At 39.7% G+C, this 12,129-nt stretch overlaps 1 protein-coding gene across 3 annotated transcripts in view; it reads right to left on the bottom strand.

The window, feature by feature from the left end:
* Window positions 1-8,918, bottom strand: part of SCAPER (S-phase cyclin A associated protein in the ER) — a 167,909-nt gene extending 158,991 nt beyond the window's left edge. For all 3 annotated transcript variants that reach the window (XM_074880532.1, XM_074880533.1, XM_074880534.1), the window contains exons 1-3: window positions 8,823-8,918; window positions 6,705-6,780; window positions 3,176-3,293 (exon numbers count right to left, since the gene is read on the bottom strand). In XM_074880532.1, coding sequence (XP_074736633.1) covers window positions 3,176-3,293; window positions 6,705-6,780; window positions 8,823-8,878 — 250 coding nt within the window. In that variant the 5' untranslated portion in view covers window positions 8,879-8,918. The remainder of the gene's footprint in view (window positions 1-3,175; window positions 3,294-6,704; window positions 6,781-8,822) is intronic.
* Window positions 8,919-12,129: the final 3,211 nt, after the last annotated feature.

Below are 12,129 nucleotides of genomic sequence, written 5' to 3'. Positions count from 1 at the left end.
AAATTTGTGCGTAGCACTTATCTGCGTGCAGTGCCTCAAATTTCAAGTTAGGCATATAAAATAATTACAAAGGAAAAAATTTGAAATCCTCTATTAGAATGATCACAGCTTTCCAAGCTGGGCAACATCTAAGTGACTGCAATAGTCAATTGGTGGCCATAGGTTTGGAATGCAAATTTAATTCTGGAGACAATATTAGACTAGTGAATTTTTCACAGTCCTAAGACTCTCCTCCTAGGACACAAAGTCAATTGATCTGTTAATTAGCCTATCCAACCGAATCTGCTGCATATTAATGAATTCTGTGAAGGAGTATTTTAATTTCAATAGTTGAAATGTCTTCTAGACCATTGCCACCATGTTTTGGATTTTCTCACGTCACTGATGTGTATTCGTAACTAGAATTTCAGATCTGACATAACAAGGGCACGTGCTGCTCCAAAACATGTAACAGAAGTGCCACCTGTCATTCCAGAAATCTCTCTCCTTTTTAAGGAAATATGTCTTATTGACAGGAACTATGTATTTCCATTAAGGAATTAGAAGGTTTTGATTGCAATTTTTTTCATTATTGCTCTTTTACCCATGTCCTCTATACAAAATATGCAAGTCTTCCAGAGGAAAAGTTAAATGGCAAGGACACAAACATGTAATTTTTAAAGGAAACAGAAAATCAAAGGATACAAACTGAAAAAACAAATCCAGCATTTTATCAACCCTCTATAACACTACCACTAGTAATAGCAAATGCCCATACCCTCACTGTTTCTGCAGTAAAAAACCAAAAAGTCATAACGAATAACAGTACATAATAGAAAATGTTAAATCACACACGGTTACTGCCAAAACAATACCTCTGAACATTATGAGCAGAAGAAACTGCCCAAAGACAAAATTCTGCTTTGTACAGAAGAGTTGCAGGACTAGCTCAGGCAACCTGGACCTTTGGCCTGATTTACACAACCCCTGAATGAGGAAGAACTGTCTTTATTCATAATATTGCTGTATCATTCCTCAGGGACAAAATACATATTGAAAGATCAGCATAAAATGAATCAGAGCTCACTGACACCAACATATATACCCTCTGTGCCAAGACAAGGGTCAAGAGATACAGGATCTGGCTCTGCCAGACTTTCATTAGCCACAAGTTCCTTTCCACAGGGAAATTTTCCATCAGGCAATTATCGTCAGATCCTTTATATTGTGCAAAAAGGTCAGCCTATGATTTAATGAAGACATTTTAAAAAGAAGAAAGAACCAGTGACAAAAAGTTTAAAAATTACAGTGCTGCTAATACAACCAAAAGATGAAAATTAATATAGCTACTTAGATTTTAATTATCATACATAAAAACTATTTAATGAAGGCTAAAAAATCACTTTTACATTCATTCTTAATGTTTTAGCAGAAAATGTTAAGAGCAAACATTCATCTACAATTCACATACACTCATTTTTAGGGAAAAAGTCTTACTTGGAAGTTTCTTACAAGCAAGGTAGTATTAAAAAATAACAGACTCTTTAAACAGAAGTTGAAACAACTCACAAGTAGCTCAAAGATACTTTTAGAAATAGTCTCTGTTCCTCCCACATATACTCATTCATATTACTACCTTCCCCAAAAGTGTAATTCAGATTCTATAAATACTTTGGACCCAATTCTATTCTGCTTACATGACATAAATGACTAGTCCAACAACATTAGTGAATCTACTACCATACTCTAGAACATGCAGGCAAATGTAAGACTAGCAAATAGATAAATGCATCTTCTGAAGGCAGATGTAAATGAAGCTGCCATAAAAACACAGAGCTGGCCCACTTAAAAATCCACATATTCGTGATAATAAACTGAGTAGCTGTTGCTTATGATCCAAAGCACATACTACTTGGGTCAGATTATGCTCAAGTCTTAAATTATTTCCATTTCCTCTTCCTACATGTAGCTAACCATGATTCACAGTACATGTTTTTCTGCTGACCAGTTAGTGCTTACTAAAAATACTGCTATATGCCGTTATACAAAATGTAACAGGATAGCTGGGACAACACTGGAGAAAAAGGGGTCAGAACCTGAAACCAAAGCTTGTAAATGTGGGCATCTGTAATTAGGTTTAGGATGTTTAGCTGACAAACACAAGTTAACTGTCATTCTGCTTGTCACTTGCATAAAGCAAGTCAAAGACAGTTTAAACGCCATGTCAGTTTGCTTCAGACACGGGGTTAATTATCTTGTAACTTAGACATAACTTTTCATAGAAACATCTTTCTCACTGGCAGAATACAAGAACAGCTGAGGTTGGAAGGAACCTCTAGAGATCATCTAGTCCAATCTCCCTGCTTAAAGCAGGGTCAGCTACAGCAGGCTGCCCAGGACTATGTCCCCTCAGGTTTTGAGCATCTCCAAGGACAAAGACTGCCCACAGTTTCCCTAGGCAACTTGTTCCAGTGTTCAACCACCTTCACAGCAAAAAAAAATAATTTACTTTTAGACACTCCTGCCTAAGTCCCAAAAGCAGCAGCACCTGCACAGGAACATGTGAGCTAGAAAAGTCCTCAAAAACAGCGTTCTGACATCTGGAACAGCTTGAGCAGTATAAAAATTAGTCAATTCCTGGCTCCTTAAATAATCATACCACAAGAGAATATTACAACAGTAACAAAACTGTTCTAAGGACTCACATTATGGAAAACTGTTCCCCCATATCCCCTTCCTTAAGGATTCTTCACAGATGTTTACCAAAGACTGAAATGATACCAAAAGAAACTTCCAAACTTATTTGTTTTAGAGTGTAGAGAGCAATTTGTTGGATTGTTCTAAGCCATCCCTACAATTCTGAATTCCCAAGTTACAACAGATCAGTTTAAGACAATATTATCACATTACACAAGTATCTTCATAATATCAGCAACAACGAACAGTCTTAGATGTTGCTTACAGACAAAATGAAAACAGTTTCTAATCTGTCACTGTGAAGGTTTTATAGAGTGATCCGTCAACTAGAGGGTGCATTTTGGGAAAAAGCTTTAAAATTATACTATATGCGCTCAGCATAACCATTTATTTTTTTTACAGAGAAATCCTATGTAAGAAACATGTTTCCAGGTGAGCAACTCCAGTGGACAAAGGGATGGAAGTGGAAAAAGCTTGTGGAAGACTGCTGAATACATACCATCATCATCTTTGTTTTCCAGTGGAACACTCCATGCAATCAGGTTCCTTGCTGTACGTCCCTCTTCTGCAACTATTTTCCTCACTTTGTCATGGCTATTGGAGCGTTGGAAAGAAGCCTGAAAACAATACAGGGATGGAAAAAAATATATACATTTTTGTTTTAATATGTTAATTTCATTCAGTATGTGGTTAAACCATCCAAAGTAGGGTGCGTGTGTAATGAGTTTTCCTCAAATATCTGAAACAATTGTACATTCTCATTTTCACAACCATTTTTCTGCATGATAAGCAGACTGATTCATCAACATGAGAGTTACCACCCAGCCCTCAGTATGGGTATGTGCACACCACTTATTTTTAACCTTCCTTTAATTGATTGTCAGTGCTGCTAGAGCATCACAGTAGAATTTACAAATGTTTTAGTTACCTTGTGTTAAATTAGAACTAGTTATTCAAGATAAAAACTGCATGAGACCAAAACACATGTGTTAGCTGACTGGAGAGAGCCTGCAGAAAGGCACGAGATTTATCGGAATCATCTGAAACATATAAAAACCCACCTCCCTCTGACTGAGAAGACAAGAACCTAGAAAGTATTTCCTGGCACCTAAAGTTAGCTGTTATTACTAGAAAGCTGCAGCTGTTCAAAGACAGAATGAGAGACACTGAGGATGAACTTTGTTTACCTAATAAACATATTTCTTCACACTTGCAAAATACACCATCACAAGACATTTGAAGCCAAATATATTAAGAAATATTTGTATCAACTGACAAATGCCAATTAAATAAAATCTTGCCTCTTCTACAGTGTATTGTTACTCCTCAGAAAATAATTTAAAACAAAGCCAAACTGTATCCTGTAATAAATTTATGTACTGTGATAGCACAAAACTGCTGACCAAGTTATCTTTAAACACAGATACCCTTAACAACAAAGAAGTTACATAAATCTAACTATTATTTTAGGCATGAACAGACAGATTTTCTATAGCACTTATCAAAAGATGCATTTTTCCTCTTTTCATTCTTACCATCATATGACCCAAGCCTGCAACCACGTTGGTTTAAAGTACATCTTTAGAAAGAAAATACTGTAAAAATGAATATAGCAGATAAGTGGTTGTAATTTATTAAGATGGTAGGAAATGCAACACAAATGAGAAACTGCTTTTACTTCAGTGCTTATGTAATAACATTTAACTTAGGTTTCTCTCATCCAGATGTCCTCAACTGCCTGTTTCAAAGCCGCAGTGTGCCATCTAGTGCTCCACAGACCTACCTAGAGATATCACCATGTAATATAACCAAAATAAAGAAAAAATAGCACCGCTATATAAGTGAACTTCTGAAAAATCTAATTAAATAAAGCAAATTATGTATTTTGGCCCAGAGAAACCCCATCAAAGCACATAAAAAACGGGGTCTGTACTAAACTGCTTCTAGTCCATTCTTATTCTATGTAATTAATTGCCTATTCTCATTAGGAATTTTTAGTAAAAGTAACCATTTCTGATGAATCAAGTTTGGTTTGGGTTTTTAATCCCTTGTTGCTTAACAATACACTTTCCACGAATGAGCTAAGAGTTAAAGATCCATAAATGTTACATAACTGTTTTAAAATCACTTCAAACTAACATATAAACTCCCAATGTAAATATTTGTGGTAGCTTACTTCAGAGCAGTCAAACAATTTTAACTTAATCACCTCTGAAATGTGTCTGTCTTAAACCACAAGAATGTTCAGACCGCATTTTGCATTAATTTATTCTCAAGTCTTCAAAAAAGACCCAAACACTCACCTTAGCTGGAAGTAAAGCTAATCTATGGCATCCCCAATTGCCAAAAATGAAGTAAGCAAAGAAATAAATCTTTCCTCATTTACTGCATCTTTTCTTTCAAATCCTCCACCAGCAGCAGACAGTGTTCACTCAGCACAAACTACATTACGTTTAACTATGGCTTTCCTATAGCATAAGACCACTCATTCTTGCCATACAGAGGACTTGGAAACCATTTGAATTTTTTTTTCCTATTATTTTTTATGCTGTTATGTTCCATTTCATCCTTTATTGGTCTTCCTATTTTCCAGGCTTACCATCCCTCTTCCTTTCACCTTTTTTCTCATGTTTTCCAGATCTTGGATTTCAAGTTTTCTGAGCACTTAGGGTTTTCTCTTCCAGATTGTCTCCAACTGATTCACATCTGCCTTTGAAAGAAAATGTCCAAAAGCAGATACAAATACTTCAGTGGAGACTTTCTCAATGCTAAACACTGTGGACAGGTTATTTGCATCTTACAGATGATACTCCCATTTAAGCATCTCACAATGATGCATGGGGTTTTTTTGCAAAATGGCATTACCTTTTCATCACTTATGATACAATCGTAACACATGTCATGAGATACCACACATAAACTATCATCACAGAATAACAAAGCCTGGAAGGGACCCCTGCAGGTCTAGTCCAACCCCCCAGGTCAGAGTAGACCTAACTCTTCAGCAGAATTTCTCTTGCTGCACTTGTGACCTTCTATAATCCCAAGGTTCCTTCCTGCACAACTGACGCCAAGACAGTTGTTTTCCATCCTTATTTCTGGAGATCATTACTCCCATGTATGTCTAAAACTTTGCATCAGTCCCCACCAAAGTGACTTTTAAAATTATTTCTTTTATGAGCCAGAAAGGCTTATAAGGAAAGCAGAAGTACCTCAACATGACATTTCCAAGCACTTTGTATCATGAAACTAAAGCCTGACTTAAAATTCTAGTCTCCGTAACTTAGATGTCAGTCAAAAGAAAACAACAAACCCTTAAAGAAGGCCTTAGCAGGACAGTCAGCAATAATGAAGTGTACAGACACAGAGAAGTGAGAACTATTGTGCCAAAGACCCTAGTGGGTATCAACGTAGTCTTCTCATTTGACTAAACAAGAGCAAGCTTTAATACCCTCCTTCATACGAGTGAAATGATACAGATACATAGGTTTTTGACCACTTCCTCAACCTGAATCCCTCCTATTTGCTACATAACTATCCAAAGAAGTTACCTTCTTCAAAGTGCTCTAGGTACTCCAAGCAAAAGGAGTGACCACAAATTTGTTTAGCCACCAGTTTCATCCATTGCATTCTCAAAGAAAATGACTGCAGCTCTAACCTCAGCTACTTCAAAGAACAACACTCTACTCGTGTAACCAAACATTATGGTCTTACACTATTGCCCAGGTTGGATGAAAGCAATTTAAAATGGGCATCAGCTGAAAGAAACATTTTAAAGTGCAAAAAACCTACATACTAACGCAACTAGAAATGATGCAAAAACAGAAGAAATACATTTCTTCTACAGTATTATTAATTCATGAAGGTTTCTCATCACGGTATTAATAAATTAAATTGATTTAGTTTCTAGAATCAATACTTTCAGAGAAGGTATAAATTAACAGATTTATCAGTGAATCCCAAGATAAAAAAGTTTTTCTGCAGTAGGAAAAATCCTACCACACTGTTATAGTAGCTGAATGCCTTACCATCATGTTATAGCCTTCCTCCACATCAACAGGCTCACTTACTACATTTTTGGATGACCCCATTGAGTTTTCATACCTGTGTCAAAATAAATGTAATTAATTATTTTCACTTCAATCACTTCTAAAGTTAGTTTTAGCTTCTTAGCAACATTTATGCCATGGACATCAGATAAACACAGTAAGGTTTTCAGAAGACACTTTTATTAGTAAAGTGTTTGCATCGCTCCTTACTAAAAGTAGCTAAAGGCCCAAGAAGAAAACAAAGAGAATGACCCTGCAGAAAAATGTAAATGTATATGTAGTAACATAGTAAAAAGTACAAAGAATATTAAAACTTTAAAACAAATCATTGCATGGACTGCTCTAGAATAGTGAAAGGCAAACAGAATAATCTTTCCGGTGATAGAGAAGCAGGCAAATTGGTTATTTGTTCAAAAAGAAAAATGAATCAGACACATACTAAGAAATCAGTAGTGGTGAACCAAAATAAAACAGAAAACTTCTGTTCTCATTTAAAAAAAAAAAAAGACGGTGACAGTTCCTGTAGAAGTCTGCTCTGAGAAACTGAATACTTTCAACCAGTTTTTAACTACAGAACCATTGCCACAAATGCAGAAGTGCACGGGACTAAATATTTATAGGTTCATCAAGCATTTCCAAACAGTGATAATTCTGAAATAAAATTAAACCCTTGGCTTTAAGGTTCAAATAAACTCTAGCCAGCTACTGATTAGAGTGCACTCTCCTGCAACAATTCTTATTCTTCTGAAGAATCAGATGCTAACCAGACATTAAAGACACTTCTAAATTATCAGAAATTAGGTAACAAGATTATCCTTTAATCAGATCCAAAATTGGATTTTGATGGTCTTTATCGTTAATGATACTGCTTTAAGTGGGCTGTTCACTTGCTCTCATATTACATTCTGTACTCCTCCTAAATTGTTGATTTTTCTAAAAGTAAATAGCCCAAACCTATGTCAACAAACAGGCAGTTAAGATTTGTGCTTGTCTGTATGCTTTAAGAAAACCTACTGAGCTTATGAAAACTGAAACATTCCGCAGCTGCTTGTTGAAGGAAGCTGAGTTTTTGAAAACAAAGTAAGATTGTATTTCAGCATCACTTCAAACATCAGAACAGGCCCAGCATGAGGAGTCTTCACGGAGGTGTCTTAGAAAACCGTGCTTTTTGCTCACCAAAATAACCTGATTATAACCAAGGTGTAATAAAAGCTCATTAAACTGACGTATAAATTCGGGGGGGGGGGGGGGGGGGGGGGGGGGGGGAGCTAAGGGCCACAGTATTTTCCCAGTACTGCAGTGCATTTGGAAATAATTTAGAAACAATAATCTGTGCTTAGAAAAATGTGTAGAGAAAGGCAAACCCTACCCGAGTGCACTGCAAGACCTACTGTACTGTCAGCTTTTGTAACCAATTTTCCTTCTGACAGCAAAGGAACACCACCAGTTTAAACTGTGAACACCTCTAGTAGTTTTAAAAATGCAAATATTTATACAATTTATGGCACTGTTTAAGAATTTACAGTGAGTTCGCTCAGTATGTGTGCCTCTCCCTTCTGTACATACAACTTCCACAGCACCAGAAAGGTGCACCTCAAATTAAGCGCGAGGTTTACGAGCACTGGAACCTCCCTCAGACTGAGCAATTCCAAGTTTCCTCACAGACTTCGTTCGCGGCTTGGGCGGGAACGGCGCGGGAGAAGCTCCCTCGGGAGGGACAGGCCCCTTCACGGCACGGCTGAGGCTGGGCTGCACACCCGGGGGCTGCGGAGCCCCTCTGCCCGGGAAGCCGCCCGGCCAAGCCCCCCCACACGGCAAGGCCTAACCGACACCCACGGGTCCCGCTCGCCGCCATGGGCTTCCCGGTTGCCTGCAGCAACCGGCCTCACTCCCTCACCCGGCTCCGCGCCGCACAGGGCCGGGCCGGGCCGCCCAGGGGCCCGGAGGCGCCCGCAGGGGCAGTGCTCGGGGGCTCCGCGGGGCGGAGGAGGGGGAGGGCTGGCCCGCCGCCATCTTGCCCTGCCGCCGCGCCCCGCGCCGCCCTGTCCCGCCGCCGCGCCCCTCCCCCGCGCCGGGGCGCGCGGAGCGGCCACTCACGCTCTCCGCCGCGCCGCGCCGTCCCGCCCGCGCGCGTCCCGCCGCGGTGATGTCATCGCATCCCGCCGCCAGCGGCCGCCCGCCGCCGCGCCTGTCCCCCCCCCCCAGCCGCCCGGCCCGGCGAGCCGCGCATGCGCCGCCCGTGCCGGTGAAGGCATTGCCCTCACCGTGCCCACACGGCTCCCGCCCGCCGCCCGCGCTGGGGCGGCCGCGGCGTCTCCGCCGCTGACCCGGGGCTGGAAGGGGCTCCCAAAGTGCGTACCGGAGGCACCTCCGGCGCCCCGCTCTGTGCCAGGCCTCTATCGCTTGGGGCCGCCCCGTCAGCCCTGTGAGAAGGTGCTGAGGTGCTGGCGGGACCGCTGAGGTGATGGCCGTCAGTCCCTCAGCACCGCGCCCTTTCCGAACCAGTGGGGAGCTGGAAAAAGGGGAACGGCGAGTAGTGCGAGCCAGTAAATGATGGTGTACAATACATTGGGTTCAGGTGCAGGCAAATAGCTAAACAGGGCCTAATCCTGAGGTTTAACGCTGGTGAGGTGTGAGGTAGGGTACTGCGTCCAGCTTGGGCACCGTGCTTGGAGAAAGATGGGGCTTACGTGGAAAGGTTTCCAGCCTTTTTCATGGGATCTGAGGCCTGGAAAATACGATTTGTGAGGAAATACTGGACGAGTTGAATCTATCTCACCAAAAGAGATGACAAAAGCAGAAGTGGTAGGAGTGTTCAGAAAGCATGTAAAAGCATGGGTGTGAAGAAAAAGAGAATAATCCGTTTCCCCCACTGCGACAGGAATGATGAGAAGAGGCCCAAATTGTAACCAAGGCAATTTAGGTTGCCATCTCTAAAACATTAAAATTAACACAAGGATTGGAATAGATGGTTTGGGAGATTACACATGCTTCAGTTGAAGTCTCCAGAACAGCAGCACAAACATGTCTCAGAAATGACATGTATACTTGACACTGGTTCGGAGCAGAAAGCTGAGCCAGGTGGCCCCTGAAGGCCCCAGCCAAATCCCTTACAGTCATTGTTCAATAACGAGCTTGTTTATTATTTATCGGGCACCTGTCTGAGTTTCCACAACTGCCTCTTTGGTTTGCGGCTGAACTGAGCACAGTGGTACTCGCATCAAATCCTGCCATTCTGGTTCGATGCCAAATCAGATACCACATCAGAAGAGTGTCATTTTATAACCTATTTCTTCAGCTGTTAATAACTGCACTACGTGCAAATAAGTAGAAAAACAGGTCTGTAATGTCTGCAGAGTCTAAAAGACTTCAGGATACTTTGTGCAAGGTATTATGAAACAATTAATTAGAATACTCAGGAAGTTGGATTTGGGTACTACTAAAGCAAATGACTGCCATTTTGAAATCCAAACACAGGGTATTTAAGCCTGATTATAAGTAAATTGTTGCTCAGGTTTTTCCCTTACTTAAATCCACGAGCCAAAATCCAACAACTTTTATAACAGAAGAATGAAGGATAATCTTTGCATGCCAGTCTTAGATGCACTTAATTGTCTCATATGCAGCTTAAAACATTTACATGTGATAAAAACAAAATTAGGAAAATACATCAAAATGGAAGCCTATCTAAAAAGAACTACTGTAAATCCATTTATTCTGAAAGTGTATAAATGACGTGTTAGAGTAAATAAAAGCAAGACTTATTCAAGTTGGGCAGTGATTTATAAAACTACAATGTAGAAATGTCAAAAAAATAGAGTAAACACCAGACGCATAACTTCACTTGCTAGAAATAACTCTTAAGAAACTGCTGTTTGTGTTGCTGGACAACTGCTGTCATGCTGACAGTTTAACAGGAACAGATTTACATTTGCAGATCTCATAGAGAAGAAGTTGTGTTGAACATGACCTTCTAACATTAATCCCTTTGTGACTGAAAGAACAGCTCCAAACAGATTTGTGAAAGACTCTATACAATCTGTCTTGAGGGAAGGGGGAATTTTTCAGAGAAGTCAGAAAGTTCAGCACATAAAAAACCTTTTATAGGGCATGACTTGTATTCTGATTTTAAAATAGTTTCACTGATACTCTGTTTTTACTTACAAGTTACAGTAGTGAGGCATTTGCTGTGCACTTGGTTAAAAATATCAAGGGAACATGACAGTCTCTCTTTTTTTTTCCCCCTGCATTCATACCAGAATGATCTTGAATTTTATTATATGATGGATTAACTGCATGCTGGGAAGTGTCTGGATTATATTTTGACACAGGCTAACTACCAAGAGAAGAACATCCTTTCCCTCTTGCTGAGCTTCAGGTGTTTTCCTAATGTATAGGATATTGTCGGGTTTGCTTGCTTTATTGTTCTCCTTATTTGTATTTCCTCCTCCTTTTCAGTCACCTTGGTACGTGCATATATCAGTAATAAACTTGCTCTTCATACATCTACGTTGAATTTATTATTTGGAGGCTCTTACAGTTGTTTAGGCACTGAAATGTGTGATACACTTGTCAACCCTTGAGATATGCAGCAAAGAGTTTTTTTGGGGTGTTAGTAATGCATTAGACAAAGAAGACAAAGCATTTTCAGTACTATTTCAGAAATCAATCAAATCTTATTTCTGTTTTGACTGCTTATAGGATTTGCTTTGTCTACACATGCCACAAGTAGTATGACTTAATTCACATTTTGTATATGTGATTTATATAAATACTGATGGGAAATTTGACATTTAAACCAAGAAAAGATATTAAGCAACTCACTATTAGATTTTTTAATAGAAAGACATTTCTTATACGGCAGGAAATTGCAATAACATTTCCTGATTTATTGCAATATTTTACTCTCAGATCTTCAAAATGAACTGTCGTAGCTCTTCACAGTTAATAGAATTTGAGGTTAACTGGGGAGCAGTACATCGCTATCGCCGTGGAAGAGACAGGACAGTGCGGGAGACAGCGTCCATTAATTGAGGGCTCTGCTTAAACCTGGAAACAATTGCATTTCTGGAAATCCAGGTAGGTTAATCTCTCTTCTTTCTGTTTAAAAGAGGAGTTCCAGAAATACACTAGTATTGAAAGGAGAAGTAACAAATCTAATGGCGGCCTTACGTAAATCTCAATTAATGTAGTGAGAATGATTAGTTTGACCTCACTGGGCTCAGGATCAGAGCAATCCCAATTCCATGTGATAGCTCAGAATGGTATTCCTGTGGAGGCCCCCTGCTCATTTACTCCATGTATTTTTAGTTTGAGTGATAAATGAGGCTGAATTTAATTTACAGCTTTTCTGTTATCTGAACACTAAGGAAAGTTTTTAGTTATAAAGCATTGCTTCCGTTTG

This window comes from Strix uralensis, chromosome 11 (assembly GCF_047716275.1).
Source record: "Strix uralensis isolate ZFMK-TIS-50842 chromosome 11, bStrUra1, whole genome shotgun sequence".
Lineage (NCBI taxonomy): Eukaryota > Metazoa > Chordata > Aves > Strigiformes > Strigidae > Strix > Strix uralensis.
This window is presented reverse-complemented; position numbering and strand designations above follow the sequence as displayed.